This window comes from Lycium barbarum, chromosome 9 (assembly GCF_019175385.1).
Source record: "Lycium barbarum isolate Lr01 chromosome 9, ASM1917538v2, whole genome shotgun sequence".
NCBI classification, from domain to species: domain Eukaryota; kingdom Viridiplantae; phylum Streptophyta; class Magnoliopsida; order Solanales; family Solanaceae; genus Lycium; species Lycium barbarum.
In genome coordinates, this window is record NC_083345.1 from 122930242 (window position 1) to 122949299 (window position 19058).

Consider the following 19058-nt stretch of genomic DNA (forward strand, 5'->3'; position numbering starts at 1 on the left):
GCTTGTCTCCCATGGTAGTATGATCTCTGAATGCTCATTGTAAACAGGAAGAAGAATATCTTCAAGTTGGCAGAGGGTGAATAGCTCCTGAGAAAATTGAGAACGTTTATGCTACATGCAAATTTAGTGCACAATGCTTTGTCTATGGTAAGTAGATAACAAAATTTTCTTTTATGGAATCATTAAACAATGTCCTTTGCTCACTGTTGCAACATTCACAGGTGATAGTTTTAATTCCTCTTTAGTAGCAGTAGTTTGTGTAGAGCCAGATGCAGTGTTGTGAAAGGCGAGCGCCTCGTCGCCAAAGGCGCGAGGCGTGGCGAGGCGAGGCAGTGCCGCCATTTAGGGTTAAGGCGATGGCACTTCCAAAAGGAGCTGAGACGAGGCGAGCAGTGAAGGCGTTGCCTTTGTTTTTTTTTTTTTTTTTTGTTTTTTAAAAAAGAAATTGAAGAAACTTAAATGATATGACAGCGGCTAGGGTTTTTAGTTTGTACTTGCTTCTTCTCTTCTCTTCTCCTTCAGGCTTCAGGTATGCTTCTCTCTTGCTCCTTTTTCTTCAGTTCTTCTTTTTTTATCCTCTGTTTCCGGCGACTGCTCTTCTGTTTTTTTTATCTTCTGCATTTTTTTTCCTTCTTCTATTTTCTTCTTCTTTTTATGTACGCAACTTGCGACTTTCTCCTCTGTTTTTTTCTTTTTCTATTTTCTCCTCTGTTTTTTTTTTCCTCAACTGCACCAGTGAGGCAGTGACTGTTTTGCTCCTGTTTTTTCTGTTCAATAATTGTTAACTCTTTTTATAAACAGTAGGTTCAAATTCAATGATAATAGCAAAAAAGACATAGGTTGGAATTATGGTACCAAAGGCTCAACAAAAGATCAAGTTATATGTATCTACTATCTACTTTTAATTTTTGAATTGAAATATTTGCTAATATGTTATTGCTAGTGAGATTTTGATTTTTGTATATGCAATTAAATATTTTAATTTTTTAGTATTTATTGGCACGCACTTCAAAAAGGCGAGCGGCAAGCCTTAAGGCGAGGCAGGCCCTCGTCGCCTTTTGTCGCCGCGCTCCGTCCAAAACACTGGCCAGATGTCTTGAAGGAGTGGGCATCATCTGAGGGAATCAAGGTAGCTCTTACTTTTCAACATTTAGCCATTGCATATTTGCATTTACGTCTTGTGAAATGCTTCACTTAAAGCAAACCTGTGTGGAGGTCATCATTTAGAGTTCGTGATGCGTTACTTTTGCCATCATATTTTGAGTCTTATCATTAACTCAGCACAAAGCACATGAGCGGCGCTTATATTCACACAGGTAGAAAATTACAACTTGCTTCTAGAGCTTCCATAGGATATGCTGGTAATTAATGTGTAGCTAACTTTTGATCCTGCTGATGTCTTATTTCGATAAGTTCCTGATTGATCTTCCCTTGGTCAAGTGAAATCTAGATTGACACTTAATTCACTAAGCACAAAAAATCTAGTCACCTATTGCATAAAGCCACTAAAGCAAAAATAAGACATCTATAGTGGATTATGTAGCATTTGGCTGTCATTCTCGCACAAAACTATCTATAGTGGTTGTGCATCGAGCTTCTAAATGCCTCACATCATATCGATATAAAAATTGAATTTTATTTCCAAGCGCTCTCAAAATCTTCTTGTGGTATAAGTGGATGGGAAGCCTTGGAAAGCGAACCCAAGCTTCAATAGAATTAACTCGATAAATCTGGCTTCCATGGTTGAACGACCAAATAATGACCTAGAACAATCCACGGTTCATCCAACAAAATATGCGTGTAGTCATCTTTGGAATCAAACTGTACTAGGTAATAATTTCGTTCAAGATTAATCACTTTCCATCCCTTTTTAGGCTTCTGTAATTTTCCAGCCTTTTCACAAAATTTAAAAAGCCAATTTCCTTGCCTAGCATTTTCACCATTGCCAAGGTTCCACAATTTTCTTTTCAAAATCCTCATCCACTTCCATGGTGAAAGAGTGTTTCTTATCGTGGAAAACTACTTTTGGATTCACTTCGTCACCATTCGTTGAGTCAGAATAATCTGCCTCATCATCGGAGTCAACTTCAGTCATAGCATAATCCGAAGCAGAAGGATAATTCCCATCCTCAAGAGTAGTGTTAACATCATTAGGGTTTTGAAAATCAAGAGCATCCCTGTAGGAGGGACCCTCTGATTTCGTGGGAGTAGTAGTCGTGGAAGGAGATTGTTCGGGGATTCAGAGAGTGACACTGCTTTTTGCGTGAACGGTCATCGGGCGGAGACAGAGGAGGAAACTTGTTCAGGCCATGTTCATCCATGGCTAGGGTTCAGTGGAGAGAGAGGCAAAGATGTAACGAGAGAAAGACAGATTATTATAGTTGTTTACTTGTGTTGTCATGACTTATTTTCTTTTACTATTATAGAAATGGGAGTTGGGGTACGAACATGGGCGAACAGGGGCAATTTTGGGATTTCGGAAATTTTCAAGGGCAAATTGGGGAGTCTAATGCTTCAATAGATTTCATAAATTTGGTCTCATCTAGACTCTTCATCTTCTTCTTCCTGATAGACTCGAAAATTGCTTCTCTTTCTCACTTTCCCTGTGTTTTTTTGTGCTTCTTCTTCCTTTTTTGTTTTATATCTGCATCTCTATTTAGTATTTAGTCATTTATGGTTACTTTTGAGTCCTCAAGTGTTGCATCTTGGTAATTTCTCTTACTTGCTATTTTCATTATGGAATTCGAGATTTTCATCTTGGGTTTTGAAATTGAAATTTGAGAATTTTCAGATGTGGACCAAATAATTGAAGGTATCAAACTGCGGATTGGATTTTCCTTTTTGAATTCAATGAGAAGAAACTACTGGACTCTGCTCTCTCCTCTACCCCTTTTCAAGATGTCTTGGTGAGTATTGAACCTTCTTTAATGCTTATCTCTATGTTTTACTCTTTCAAACTATGAAGTCTTATGCTGATTGGTCTGTATCTCAGTATCTGGTGTTCAGAGTTCTTTTGTGCAATTTTTTTAATTGTACTTCAATTCTTTTCTTTGTTATCATAGTTTAGAGTGGAGATGTTAATTCCTATTCGTTTTGAATAATGTATTTCCAGAATTTTACATGCATGCTAGTGTTTGTGCTAGAAATCGCACGAGTATTACGTATGTCTTTTTGACGAATTTTGTCTTTGTTACAAACTAATTAGTGCAAAATTAAACAGGAAAATCTGAACTGGATTATGCGCTCAAGGTGTTTGATGATATGTCTGTCATTGGAAAACTTGAGTTTTTACCATGGCCATCGTATTGATAGAAGAGTAACAAAGAGATGCACCAACTGACACATAGAAAAAAGACAGGAAATTTGAGTAGCAAAGGAGATGCACTAACATGCTAATAGAAAAACATGTTCAGAGAGACAAGGTTGAGATATTAGTCATTACCAACCCTCCCTTGAGTGCAAGTTTGATGTAAGAGGGGCACTATTAAGACAAGTGAGTCGGCTAGCTTTCACTCCGCAGAAAAATAGTCCTTTTTTCTTTGTGTTTCTATTAGCTTTTGAGTTGTCAATATTATGATGTGCCATTTTTGTTTTCCAATTATTTAGTTTCGCTCACAGAATGAAAATTTGCACTAGCTTCTAGGACGAAGTGGAGCCAATACAATAGGCGGGGAAACATCATCCTTATAAAATTGTTGCTAAACAAAAGCAATTCTTCTTCACATTCAACCATTAGAGGCCAAATTAAGCAATCAAAGCTGCCCCTTCCACTGCTGACTATGAACATTATAGCAGGACATACTGATAACAAATAGCTATTATATCTATGTAAGTTCATCAGAAAGCAAGGAGGAAAGGGAGTTCAGGATTATCAAAAGACCCGGCCCTCCACCATTCTCCACTAGACGTTTGTCTGCATAGGATTCGAACCCGTGACATGTGCCTAATGACATAGCATGAGTTGTGTTCTTACCACTAGACTAAACTCCGGGTGTGAGTTTATAAGTGGAAATTTAGTGGCATTCAGTGGATTGTTCCAGCAAAAATTATCATAACTCGATTGCCTCTTTTAACTGATAGGTGACTCAAATTTTCCCCGCAACTGCCTGTGGTAATATAAGAATACATGATCAAAAGCTTTTTGTTAAAGAGTTTACAACAGGTTCGTCTGATTTTATCTAAATTGAGCTTCAGGAGTAGGTGCTGCTTGGAAAACAGCAAATGTGGAACCAGGTTCAACAGTAGCGATCTTTGGTTTTGGTGCAATTGGGTTAGCAGTAAATTTCTTTTCCAGCTTTGTCTTGCTTATATATGCCGGTAGTTTGTAAGCTCTTATGCTTCTAGAGAATTTTTTTAGGTTGCAGAGGGAGCAAGGCTATGTGGTCCCACCAGAATTATCAGCGTAGATATAAACTCGGACAAGTTTGAAATAGGTTAGTACTCTTTAGAATCTTGAAAAATCAATTTAAAGGATGACATCAAGTAATATTCTTCTTCAGCATTAAGTAGTTAGTTCCTTAATAATTCTGCTATAGTGCATTCTATAAGTATTTTATCCTTTTTACCTTTCTCATTTGACACAGGGAAGCAATTTGGGATTACTGAGTTTGTCAATTCCAAAAGCTGTGGGGACAAACCTGTTAGTCAGGTAGGTCTTTTATTGGAATAGTGAAATTTTGTATTTAAGAAGTTAACTATTGATTTAGCTTCACGCTCAACTTCTACATATAAGGAGAAATAAAGAAAGCATTATGTTTATAATTTCAGAATGAGTGTATTATATAAGTCATGAAGCAGCAGCTTCATTCTTTATGTCAATATGGGATTTACCAACAAATTTTAATTCAGTACTTGTAATCCTTCAACTAGCATTAGCAATTTTATTCTGTTAATTATATGTACTTCAATGTAAGGAATTTTTTTACACTGTCAGGTCACCCAAGTATATATACAGGCAAAACTTCTTAAAATGTGAGATTTGTAATCTTGAAAATAAGACAAAATACCTGCTACAACATGTAAAGGTGACCTGACGGCGTCAAAAGTTTCTTACCTGACGGTGTCAAAAGTTTCTTACATTGACGGTGTATATAACTTGAAAGAAAAAAGTTGGCAGGTAAATAAGACAAAATACCTGCTACAACATGTAAAGGTGACCTGACGGTGTGAAAAGTTTCTTACGTGACGGTGTCAAAAGTTTCTTACCTGACGGTGTCAAAAGTTTCTTACACTGACGGTGTATATAACTTGAAAGAAAAAAGTTGGTAGGTAAATAAGACAAAATACCTGCTACAACATGTAAAGGTGACCTGACGGTGTGAAAAGTTTCTTACCTGACGGTGTCAAAAGTTTCTTACACTGACGGTGTATATAACTTGAAAGAAAAAAGTTGGTAGGTAAATAAGACAAAATACCTGCTACAACATGTAAAGGTGACCTGACGGTGTGAAAAGTTTCTTACCTGACGGTGTCAAAAGTTTCTTACACTGACGGTGTATATAACTTGAAAGAAAAAAGTTGGTAGGTTATAAGACAAAATACCTGCTACAACATGTAAAGGTGACCTGACGGTGTGAAAAGTTTCTTACCTGACGGTGTCAAAAGTTTCTTACACGGACGGTGTATATAACTTGAAAGAAAAAAGTTGGTAGGTCGATGTTGAACGCTTCAACTTGGCTGCTGAAGAAGGCGAAGGCTGAGCGAGAGACTACGCCAACTTACTGCTTACTACCATGGTTTAAGCTTTAGGCTCCATAGACGGAACTCTGTTTAGGTATTAGGGAGGGGAGGACACCACTCAACACCGCTCTGTGGGGTGGGGTTGAATGCCTAACAATAAGGGCCAAAAAATATGACTGATTCTTATCCCTTGCCAAAACTCTCAATAGTTCTTTTGCTTTTTATTGAGCAGGTGATAATTGAGATGACTAATGGAGGTGCTGACTATTGCTTTGAATGTGTTGGTCTGGCAACACTTGTGCTGGAAGCATTTGCCTGCTGCAAATGCAGCAAGTAGGCCTGCATATCCTTATTACTAGACTGTTTTCTTGCATTGAGAATGGAAATCTGATGCCACTATACTTAGTCTAAATTAAGCTGTTGGTGGTAGGCTATCTTTAGGGATCTTTACCCAAATAGCCGCCGGATTTACTGTTTGCTTTTTCTAGCTATTACATAGATTATACACATATTATATTTAAATTATACATATATTATACATCTGTCGGCTATTTTTAATTAAGTTGTTGGGTGGGCGACTCTTTAGGTTAATTCTTCTTCGTCTTCTTTTATACATGGAAGTTTAAAGTTATCACCAAATGAGCTAGCTATGAAACTAATCGCATAAATCTTTAGTATATATGTTTCAGCATATCTTAAATTCTCAGATTAGCAAAGATTTGCACAAAAAGAGAGAAACTGAAAGGAAAAAAAGAAAAGAAAGGAAACTATAAAAATGTAATAGTTTCAAGGCTAAGAACTTTAAAGGTTGAATCCATGGTTCTTAAATTGGAGAACCGCTTCTGATAGTATTTCAAGGTCAAACTGGAAACAGAATAAACTTTAGGTGTAATTAAGCACATTGAGGTGAAGTGCAAAATTCTACACCTTGAACCTTCGTTAAATATTTACTAAGAAGATAGTGGTGCTCAAGTGCCATCATGGTCTTTATTTTCATGGTTAATGCTACTGTTACTAACAATAATAGAAGGTCTCACCGTACTTTAAGTCTGTTGATATGGCAAACTAATTTCTACTGTAACATTTGGTCTTTAATTTTTACCGTGTTTGATTTGGTGATTGAATATTAATTGAAGGTAGATGTTGGCTTCAAGTCAATTTTGGGCAAATAGAAATCAACAATTGTGCATAGAAAGAAGGTGAGTGAGAAAGGAAGAGACAGTAGTAGTAGAAGCTAAAAGGTGATGAAATTAGATGACAAGAAAGGTGCTCAATAAGTGGGATAAAAAAAAAAAGAGTGCACGTGGTTATGGATAAAATGTAAAAATGCCCATGACAAACAATATAAATTACCACTTTGCCTGTGTTCGTCCCACTTTGTTTTCTTACAGTCATTTTGCTGAAAATCAGAGATAAAAATAGATCAAATGGGATCAGCGAAAGCTTGCAGCACAACTTGCTGCCTTTTCTAAAGGAAGCTACATTGCCTGAATTTGACCTGGTTAATTTTCGCACTACATATCTATTGTTTCTCAATTGTTGGGAATGAAATTACATAGGGTGATTTGGGCATAGATGGACTCTTACCCTCTGTTTGGATAGTTGTTTCCTGTGGCTCATTAATGTACAGTATGGTATGGTACAGTATGGTGTTGTATTGTATTATACTGTATTAATGAACACAATCTTTTAAGATGTGAAAGAAAAGATTGTCTTGGAGTGTTTGGGCCATTCTTGATTGCTGTTTGGTTCTTGGGTTTATGTTGTTTTGATAAAAATGTGGACCTTTGCAAAATTTTGGATTGCTACTGTGTATCGACCCTTTTGGGAGTCAAAAGCTTGATGATTTCTAGAGTCTATGGATAATTAGGGCTTTTCGTCAAGTTATCGATTTGGTGAGCTCTTTTCCTACTTAACCCATTTGGTTGCCTACTTTACCCTCTTTATTGCTACTATAATTGTTGCTATTGCTGAATTTGTGCTAAAGTTGAAGTCTTTATTAGGCTTGGGGGGGTAGAATTCAGTCCATGTAGTTGCTGCTTTTGTAGAATTTGTGCTAAATTTGAAGTTTTTATTACACTGATGGAGGGAATTCAGTCCATGTATTTGCTGCTGTTGTTGAATTTGTGCTAAATTTAGAATTACAACACAAGTTTTACCTATAAGATACCAAGACTGTTGGCCAACAACTGCCAGAAACATATAAACTACATATCACCTAAAAAAATCATTTTAATCCTCGATACATGTTGTCTTATCTTTTCAAAGCAGTTGTTTCTCTCAAACCATATTGTCCTATAACACAGGGGGGATTGCCATTGCTGCATGCACTTTTATTAGAAACATTAAGAATAGGCATACCATCTAACACATTGTTAACCTGTATAAGTCTTCCCCTAAATGACAAGTTATGTTTTTTTCCACCACATCTTCTGGTCATTCTTTTTTAGCTCCTAAAGGTAGGCCTAAATAAGTAGTAGGAAGCTGCTCTAGCTTGCAACTCATAATGTGTACCAGATCATCGATGCAATGTTCTGCATTAATTCTGGACACTTTACTTAGCCAGGTTCACTCTAATCCTGGCACAACGTCAAAAACCTAATAGAACTCCTTTTAGATGTAAACGTTGATCTTTCTCTACTTCATACAAAATTGGAATATCGTCTGCATAAAATATGTGTAAGACTGTTAGTTCTTCTGTTGTTCTGGTGGTTTAAGTGGTAATTGAGAAATATAATGATGATCCTTTTCTTTACTGCTTTTATTGTTATTGCTGTTAGAGCTCCACTATTCTACTTAAAAAAAGGTCCATAAACAGAAACACTAAATCACCTTAATGTATAAAATCAATATGGAAATCCTTTGTTTCAAGCTTCTTCATAATCATAAAATGTTACAAATATGTTAATCATGAAATGGGAAATACTTTGCAGTGACCTCTTCTGCTTGGACCAGAGGGTGGTATTCTGCGTTTGACCAGAAAATGACGACAATTACTATTACTCATGCTGCTCCCACTTCTTGCACAGTTGCAGCCATTAATATGACCATCTTCACAACAATGGAGGAGGATACGCAAAGTTTATGAACTAAGCTGGCCATGCAATATATTTACTGATGGAGTGTGTGTTCGTTTGGTTGTTTTGTCTTTGGGTATGTGAAGGGAAAGCATTTATATGTAGTCATGTTTAATTTGCATATATAATAAGATAAAGTTTTGAAAGGATTTAAAAAGCATATTATATTTTATTTACAATATTTTGCTTTAGTTTCAAGAGTAAAGCAGTCAGCATGGGCTTGGAAGTTACTTATTGAATGGTCATTCTGAGTTTGAAGTTGAAGATGGAGTTGTGTTTGGTTATAATTTTTGCAAATGTAGCTATATCTTCTTTTCTGGGTTGAACATAGTTTATTAATTGTAGTTCTATCAGTGTTCCCGTCAAACTTTAGTTTAACATGCTTAGTTGCATCTTCTTTCTCCATTTTTGAGAAAACTAAAATAGATAGGGGGCATATCTTGAAAGATACTTGTGAGCTGATTGTGCCTTTTGGTCTTTGCACAAGTATTGATCTTTCTTCAACTAAAGCAAAAGAAGCAAGCAGAAAGACATATTTTGGCATGCTTCTTCCATTTAAAATTAAATTGCTATCAGTTGATTAATTTTACTAAGCTTCCTTTTGTTTTGCGCTTGCTGTCATTCTATTCTTATAAGATCATATTTTTAACTTATTGTAGTTTCATAATTATCTCTTTCTAAATTATCAAATTGTGAAGTACATTTAAATCGGAATGTCGGGGCGCTGGCATCACTATCTAGTTTGTTTATGAGAGTGGGCATCACTATATAGTTTGTTTATAAAAACAAGTATGTCGTTGGTCGAAGATAGTGGACACCGCCCTTTTTTTCAGTACTGACTTAGCTTTAAATAATTTAATTACCCTGGTTGAAACTTACATTGCAGCTCTAGAAAATTAAAATGGTCACCTGTGCACTAGTCATTATATCTCAAGCTAGGATAAATGTAATTAACTCTGTCTTGAATCTATAAAATGATAAATAATTTGAGATAACTAGTTTTAAAAATCACGACAAATAATTTGAGACAAAAAATATATTAATTTTGATTCAATTTTTTTTATTTTCTTTAAAGTCGTCTTTATGGAGCCTAACAAGTAACAACGGCCATCCTTCCCAAATTCGGCTCCAAATAGCCAAGTCTAATCGGCTCACATCCGGTAATTCTACTGTCCTGCCAATATCATTTTTTTACAATAAAAATTGACCGCAATCATAATTAATTAATTTATATTTTTATTTAATTAAATTACTTAATCATAATAAATCGATAATAGTTTAGTGTAAACCTATGATGTGGTAAACCGTGTATATAACTTGTCGGTTCAGTTCAGTTATTTTTTTCAATTTTTTTGAATAAATCCAAAATCAAACTAAATATTATCGATTAGATTTGAAAAGTAGCCAAATTCAACAACAATTTTTTATTTAAATCCAATTATTCCAAGACTAAATTTAGATCATGCACGGGACACTATTTTCTCAAAAATAAAGATGTGGGAGAATTAAGTCGTCCACTTATCCTCTTTCTCGAGACTCTTTGAACTAAGTGCCTCCTACTTCAGCCATCAGTCCTTGAACAAAAGCCTAAGAAAAGTTGAGTGCAAACCTTTTACTCCTTCAGATTCATATTATATGACATTTTTAATTTTTATATTTAGTTCAAAATAAATAACTTTTGATAAAATCACGAAGACATTAATATTTTTTTAAAATTTACCCTTATTTAAAACAGTAAATATTGACATAACCAAGAAACTATATTAAATATATAGTTACTATTTAATTACGAGTAATTTAATGAAAACGACTCTTACTTTCTAAAGGTCTGTGTTTAAAGGGTGTCTTCAAACTAAAAGCACAACATGATATGAACCAAAGGAAGTGGAGAATTTAACAATCAATGGCATGACAAGTGGTAAAAAATGAGTGCAAGGACAAATTCTGTCAGAAATTCACGTGCAATTTGATTTTTTTGAATTTGTGATTATTATGTAATTACTAATTACTAGCTAAATATATAGTTTATTTTTTTTTTAATTCCTTTATTACATAAGGGTAGGAAGAAGTGAAATGAAAAAAAAAAAAAAAAAAAGGGAATGCTACTACAATCGCACAATTGACAATACTTTCTTAAAATGTTAAGTACAATATATATGATACCCCAAAGTTTCACTTCTCATCTTTATTATGAGTTTTGTAACAAATAATTTGTTAGAGTTGTTGCTGTTAAAGTTAGAAAGATTTAGTACCAATTCTTTTTACATCAACAATCTCTTGGAGATATGCTTAAAGGAACAAAGAATCCAAAAGGTGTAGGATACAAGGGGCCTTGATTTGACATATTTTATAATAACAAGTCTCAATTGAAGAAAGTTTCACATCTTGACTTTTCAATTGAATTTTATCTGCTCTAGCACTACCGTAATATGTATGTTTGTGAATTCAATATGGCCTTGGTGCACATTTGCTTTCAATTCCACATGCCTTTGGCTAGGGCTGTTCACAGTTTTGATTAAAATCAAAACTAAACTGAAAATTTAACCATAAAATAACTGACATTTGATTTAGTTTGGTTTGGTTTGGTTTTAAATTTGAAAAACCGATAATATTTGGTTTGGTTATGGTTATAGTAAAAAATAACCGAATAAATAACCGAACCAAACCGATAATTATATACATAAAATTTATAATTATTTATATGTATAATATTAGCTTTTCATAAATAATTAAAGATATTTTATACCTTTTAATTATTAATTTAATTTTGATCTACTTATTTTTAAGGCCCATGTCTTAAAAGAATATGTCCAACAATTCAAGCCCAACTCTAATAAGTCGTAAGCATAAGGGTTGTTTGTATTTTGAAACTTCTGTTTGACTTGTTCTTTTGAATCTAAACTGCGTTGCAAGTTTGGTCCACCTGATTTGCCAACAGCGTGTCTTTCCCTCAATATGCAGCAAAGTTCACCCTTGTGGGCGATGAGGAAAAAAGAGTTTCATAAGAAATTTGAAGAATGTAGAAAGAGAATATTTGAATTGTCACGGCTAGTCATAAACCGAAAAAATCGAACCAAACCGAACCAAATCGACAATAACCAAACCGGTAGTTATTATTTTACTTGGTTTGGTTATGGTTTTAGACATTTAAAAACCGACTAAATTGGTTTGGTTATGGTTTTAACCAATAACCAACCCAAACCGAACCATGAACACCCCTACCTTTGGCTACCTTCTTTACATTTTCTACCATGTTTTGCGAATTCAAAATTTTCCAACCTTGATTTTTTATTGAAAAAAAAAACCCCAAAATTTCTGGATTTGTTATTTGAATTTTTAACACTTTAAACAACTATCCTTTCATCACTTTAATTCTCTCACATAATAAATAAGACAATACAAACTTATAGTCTAAGTAATTCCAATTTCTATAGGACAATATCTTAAATTTTACTTAATTCTCTCACATAATAAATAAGACAATACAAACTTATAGTCTAAGTAATTCCAATTTCTATAGGACAATATCTTAAATTTTACTACAGAAAATACATACACATTATTCGCTCATCAATATGCTTAAAGGTGCAAAGAGTCGAAGAGGGATAAAAGGTAAAAGGGGTCCAGATTTGGCATTTTATTATAATAACACACGACATAGTATAACGAAGGAGTGGGACATTACCATACCTCATTATCCTAATTGGGAATTGGCATACCAAAAAATTTACTAACCTGCTTATTGTACCTTCAACTTTGAAGAAACAAAAAACAGGCAAATTTTTTTTCATTATTTCTAATTACTATCCTTAATATGCCTAGTAATGACAAAGCTTCATAAGATATTATTCCCATCTTGACTTTTCATTTCAATTAGTTAACTAATTTGTCCGCTATATAGCACCACCTTCTATGTAAGAGTTAGTGTGTGTGTGAATTCAATATGAACTCATGGCAAAATTTGTGTTCTGCTACGTGGTTACTAAAGAAGATTATCTCTATCTATCTACTCCCTCCGTCCCATAATAAGTGTCATCTTAGTAAAAAACACACATATTAAGAAATCAATAATACAAGAAATTTACTAAATTACCTATGTATAATAAAAACAAAATACTTTTTCCTCTTGATTGGAGCATGCACAGGCAGTGATCCTTTTGATATTGGGAATCCAACAATACCAACTTACTATGTGGCTCTTCCATTCACCATTTAGATGCATGTTACTTTAACTTATCAGTTTTTATCTAAGGGTAGAATTGGAAAAATCCAATCAATTTATATCAAGCTAGTCAACTTATGTGTTGATTTCCTAAGATAATACTTATTATGGGACAAATTATTTTGGCTAAGGTGATACTAATTATGGGCCGAAGGGAGTATCTTCCAATGTTAGCATGACGTTTGAAGTTTGAAACATGACATTTGAAGATATTTGAAGTGCTGAAAATTTTTATAATACAATTTAGGAAAAAAGGGTCAAAGATACCCCTCTACTTTCATAAATTGGCTACTTTTGCCCTTCGTTACAAGTTGGAGCTAAATATATCCCTACTGTTAATAAAGTTTAAAAAATACCCCTCATTTATAACATATTTCCACATAAGCAAGTCTTAGTCATTGGAATTGGGTTACATGAACGTCACATGACATTTAACTTATTATATGTGATGCCTACGTGGCAAACTTTTAAAACAATCTGGAAAATTAATTTTTCTAAAAACAAATTTGGAAAATGGCTTTTATTAAAAAACTAATTTTTTATTTTATTTTATAAAACCCGCTTCTTAAAAAAAATCTAGAAAATGATTTTTTTTAAAGATTTTTCGGACACTTTTTTTTAGAAACAAAATTACTTTACAGTTTTCCAGATTAAAAAAAAATCATAAAATCCAATTTTCGAGAATATATTTTTAAAAACCGGGTCTTATAAAATCAAAAAAGTTTTAGATTTTTAATAAAAGCAATTTTTTCCAGATTTGTTTTAAAAAAAATTAATTTTCCCAGATTGTTTTTAAAATTTGCCACATAGGCACCTCATAGAATAAGTTAAATGTCATGTGGCTTCTATGTCACCCAGTTCCAATGACTAGGCTTGCTTATGTGGGAATATGTTAGAAATGAGGGGTATTTTTAAAACTTGGTTAACTGTAGGGGTATATTTGGCCCCAACTTGTAACTAAAGGGGTAGATTTGGCCTCAACTTGTAACGGAGGGTAAAAGTAGCCACTTTTATGAAAGTAAGGGGTATTTTTGACCCTTTCCCTTACAATTTATTATGTAGATCTTATTCCACTTTGGCAGAGATTAGAAAAGGAACGTTTTACCCTCTGTTTGGATGGTTGTTTCCCGTGATTCATTAATGTACAGTATGGTATGGTACAGTATGGTGTTGTATTGTATTGTGTTGTATTAATGAACACAATGTTTGGATAGACTGTATCGTTTGTTGTGGTTTAATAACATTTATATTGTTTGGTTTGACTGTATGGTACGGTATAATAACTTATAAGTTTACTAAAATACCCTTAACTCTTAATTAGAAATTAGTTTATATATATTAATAAAACTCAGGTAAAGAATAAAATAGGAACTTTGAAAAATAAGTAGGTAGCGAGTGGGGGTGATGGAGGGGGAGGGGGGGTGGTGTGAGGTGGGTGGTTGTGGGATGAGGGTGGGGTAGTGGCTGGTAAGGTGAGGGTGAGTGGTTGTAGGGTTGGTAGTGGTGAGGGGTAGTGGGTGGTGTGAAGTGGATAGTTGTGGGATAAGGATGGGGTAGTGGGTGGTAGGGTGGGGGTGAGTGGTTGTGGGGGTGGGATTGGGTGGTGGTGGCGTGAGGGTGGGGTTGGATGGTAGGGCAGGGGTTGGGGTGGGTGGTAGGGTGTGGGTGGGTTGGGGTGGAGGGTGGGGCAGTGGTAGGGTGAGGGTGAGTGGTGGGGTGGGGGTGAGTGGTCGGGTGGATGGTGGAGGATGGGGTATAATGGGAAATGAAATACGTATCCACGGAAAAACCATCAAATCCGTGGTTATAAAAATTGGGACTTTTCATGGTTATATAACCATGTGATGAACCACGGATTTACAATACCATACATTAATGAACCACGGGAAACCATCATCCAAACAGGGGGTTAGAGGATGTAGAAGGCAGACAAGGAGATTTTAAGTTTTGTATCAACTAGTATTGTTTGTATCAATAAGTACACTAGGACTATATCAGATTAAAGAGTATATTTGGGTTAAAAAAATTACTTAGACTGAAGAAAGGAGCATTTAAAAGGAAATATTTAGTTTCTACACGGTGTGATCAGTATAATTCTTGTTTTATTTAATTTATGTTTTGAGGAATTTATGAAGTAGTGGTGGCTTTATTTTGAGGAATACGTACACCGTACATATATCGAAAAAACTCTTTTTCTACCTTTGGTTTCTGCGTATTTCTACTCTCCCATTTCTATCACTGGACCATTTTCTGCACACAAACTCTCACTAAACCATAGAGATAATAGATCTGAAGAACAAGAAACTTGGGTGAATCAAAGATGTCGTGGCAAACATATGTTGATGATCACTTGCTTTGTGAGATTGAAGGTAATCATCTCACTTCTGCTGCTATTATCGGTCAAGACGGCACCGTTTGGGCCCAATCTGCTAATTTCCCTCAGATTTCTTTCTATATCTACCTCTTTTTTTTTTTTTTTTTTTTTTAATGATTAAGCTATACCCACTTCCAGTTTTGCTAGATTTCATCTGGGTTACTTTTGTTTTTTTGCTTTTACTTAGATTCAAGCGGTTCAGAATTTTCTTGATGGTGGTTTGTTGTTTTATTTTATTAGTTCACTATTATGAAGTGGGGGTAATTTGGTTTGTTATGTAGATTTTTTGGGTGTTTTATTGAATTATTGCTTATTTGGTGGACTATCATGAAAACAAAAAATTGAGGTGCCTATGGAAGGAGCTTTTGGTGCTTTAGCTTAGACAGATGGGAGTAATACTTGCATAGCTTTGTTATTTGGAAATGTGACGCACAATTTTTATGGAGCGAAATCCTTTTAAAATTGCAAGAGATTTAGTTATGCCCACACTCAAATTAAGAAAGGCACAACTGCTCGACCATTATAAGGCAGTTTAAGCCAAAAATGTATCCTGTATTTTGTAACGATAGTTGTTACATTTCTTTGTCTCACTATTTACTAAATAGTAACTACTATGTTATAATTTTGAGTCAAAATAAGTAAGAAATAGATTAGAAGAAAATCTTTTAAAGTCAGCTTTCTGTATTTTAGAACTTCTGAGATTGACATAAAGAAACATTGGTTCTTTACGCATTAGTGATGGTTTAAGTGATAAAGAGAAGACAATTTAGAGGAACATCATAATGATATTTTATAAGGCTAATGAAACTGAAGTATAGTCTTTGTTTCAGAACTTTAATGCTTGCCAACTCAAGATTCATATTTGTATTTCTCTTTTCCATGACAAATTTCATTAGCTTAATAGTACAGTTCCTTTGTTGGTAATCAATATTTGTTGGGTATTTATATTAGTGTTCAGTACTTTTAGTAAGTAATATTACTTATTCTTTTTGTCGTTGGATTTTCTACAGGTTGCTTGTGCATGTTTGAAACTAGTTGCATTGGTGCAACCTTTTGAGAAGTACCGAAAATTTGATTCAAATAAATTATGTTTATGGACAGGGTGACACTTGGATAAAATAAGAAGCTTAAATGACTTGGCTGGCAAGTGACAACTGTATGAAAATGGCCATTCACAGTGTAAGTCTCTAATCTTTTTTTGTGTGATGTTGAGCTTAAGTTGTCTCATGCTCTGTAGTTGAGGTTTCTCATCATGCATGGTCGCGAAGATATTCTGTTTTGCTAACTCCATTTTTTTGTTTTGTCCCGGTATCGACAAAGGGTTACCAGTTTAGTGTTTCTAGAATTACCTTTATCTTATTGCTCTTTGGCAATGGTATTTCATTTGCTTACATGTGTAATCCTACAGTACCATTACTACTATTTTAACTTTTTTGTCAACAAGAAGAATTAGATATAACTTATAGTTTTTCAGAATGAGTAGATATTTTTCCATGTGATATCTTTTCTCAATTAGTAGTTAACCCGTTATGGAGCATTGACTACAGATTGTTGTTTAGATGACTTTATTTTTTTTTTAACTCTCAAGTTGTTCGAGGGACGAGGGGATAAAATACAGTAAACAACCATATGAATGGTGAGATAATATGAATGACAGCTATCTCATGTAACAATTTCTTAAGAGCACGATTCTGGTCGTGCTACAATTACTAATGTTATTTGGTCAAGAATTATCATTAGCAAAAATATTTCTTTCTATTTCTTTGTCTAGACAATCTATTTGAACACTAAGGTATACATGATTAATATCATCGATTATTTCTTCTTTTTATTTGATAGTTAGGTCAGTAGAAATGTGTATCTGTACAATCCTTCTAATGTGTTTCTCAATCTAATGATGATTAAATACATTACTTTGATATCTGATCTCCATGCTAGCCTCTCCATTTTCATTGTATAAATGAAATTTATTTTTTCTGTTTTAATCCTTGCAAGAACACAATGTCAATGTGTTTTTTATTTTAACTATATAGAAGCGTGGGTTAGCAGAATGGATCGACATGGTGCCTTATGTGTCAATAAAATTACAATCAAGGGCAATTTAGAGATTCAAGGCAGGCTTATTTAGGTTAGTTTACGTGTCAACAACCCTCCAGCTGTCACTTTCTTCTCACGGAACTCATCTCTGTGCCGACTGCCTCTCCGATGTTCAAAAACCCGAACACCACACTCCTTTTCACCTCACACACTCCCATTCCACCTTCCCACAAAGGCGTTCGAGGTATTCACAAAATCCGGCAAAACGGAGAAGCCAGATTTGTCTCAAAGGGTACCAAAGGAGATTCCAACCATTGATATTCCTCTCAGGGTAAGTTCACAGTTTTCCATATCCTTTAAACTTGGGTACATCATTCATGTTCTTTGATTGTCGTTTATCTCGACTCTTTTGTGACATTTTGATCAATGAATTTTGTTCTGTTAGTTTGTTGGAGAGATTGCACAAGAAATGTGTTTTTTATTTTAACTATATAGAAGCGTGGGTTAGGAGAATGGATCGACATGGTGCCTTATGTGTCAATAAAATTACAATCAAGGGCAATTTAGAGATTCAAGGCAGGCTTATTTAGGTTAGTTTACGTGTCAACAGCCCAATAAATTTATTCAAAAAAAAAAACCCAATAAATAACTTTATATCAAATTTACTGCTACGTCTTATTAATTAAAATTAGCTGAAAATCTCTCTGAATTAAGTAAGCATGAAACATTCTCTGAATTAAGCAAGCATGAAACTTCCCTGTCAGGGAACTATATTGCTTGACTATCATATTCCTATATTGTGATATATTTACACGTTCATCCTCTTATGGTATTGGTTTGAGAGACGCTTTGTGCACTTCTGCCACTGACATACTAAAGTTGTCCATTATCACATTCATTCTTTTGTTTCTTTAGTGTGATCTTCATCCAAGATTCTTAATTTGGTATTTCCAGGAAGTTTTTGAACCAAATTAAACATCAAACTGCTATCTTTTTGCAAAATTGCACTGCCTGTTTTGAAAGCTGGATTCCCGAAGAACAAAGAATATATGCAACGCACAATACTTTAACAAGGTATGTCACACAACTAACTCAACTCTACTGCTGCTACACGCTCTACTCTCTCCATTACACACTTCTATTTTAACAAGAAAGCCATAGTTAATAGCCTCTCCAGGTATTTTGTCAACCACACATCACACAGCTACAACGTTAACTGCGAAGAACAAGATGACTGCAAGCGGCATAGTCGGCGGTTGTGTTACTATATTGCCTTTTGCCGCTACCGACTTCTATCAATATGTAACTAATGTGTGTATGCATAGACAATGCAATCATCAATGTATATAAACATTATGCTTCAGTTGTGCAATACCTTCTTCTGTCAAACTGTTAATAATGTGTATGTTTATACATATATATATAAACCGTTTAAAACGATATGCTTCAATTGCCCCGCACATATGTCACCATAACTTTTACATCAGATGTGTGTTTATATAGGTAACCATCGGGCCCGTGCGTGCACGGGCAAAAACCATCTAGTAGAAAAAAAAGCACCACTATATTACACTGTATCGAAACTGGGCAAGATTCAAGGGTCCTTACATATTACTCTATTTTGTTTTAATGATAATGAGGAAGAGATTCGTTACGATAGCGTGTTTAC

General features: G+C 34.5%; 1 protein-coding gene and 1 long non-coding RNA gene across 5 annotated transcripts; both read left to right on the forward strand.

The window, feature by feature from the left end:
- Positions 1–1604: 1604 nt before the first annotated feature.
- On the forward strand, positions 1605–9082 carry LOC132609811 (alcohol dehydrogenase-like 7). 4 transcript variants are annotated; one of them, XR_009570943.1, is made up of 8 exons: positions 1605–2708; positions 2792–2906; positions 4195–4270; positions 4358–4433; positions 4584–4648; positions 5912–6012; positions 6816–7574; positions 8613–9082. XR_009570943.1 is itself a non-coding variant. In XM_060323970.1 (7 exons), exons 2-7 carry the CDS (start codon positions 2851–2853, stop codon positions 8653–8655), a joined length of 417 nt encoding a protein of 138 aa, XP_060179953.1. In that variant the 5' UTR covers positions 2409–2708; positions 2792–2850; the 3' UTR covers positions 8656–9082. The 4 variants fall into 4 exon arrangements, 1 of the variants encoding a protein (XP_060179953.1); XR_009570941.1 differs by having other exon boundaries at positions 2408–2708; positions 5912–7574; XR_009570942.1 differs by having other exon boundaries at positions 2408–2708; positions 5912–7180.
- Positions 9083–16372: 7290 nt separating this feature from the next.
- LOC132609812 (uncharacterized) lies at positions 16373–18759 on the forward strand. The gene is made up of 3 exons (XR_009570944.1): positions 16373–16531; positions 17386–18463; positions 18558–18759. It is a non-coding gene; the product is annotated as an uncharacterized LOC132609812 (long non-coding RNA).
- Positions 18760–19058: the final 299 nt, after the last annotated feature.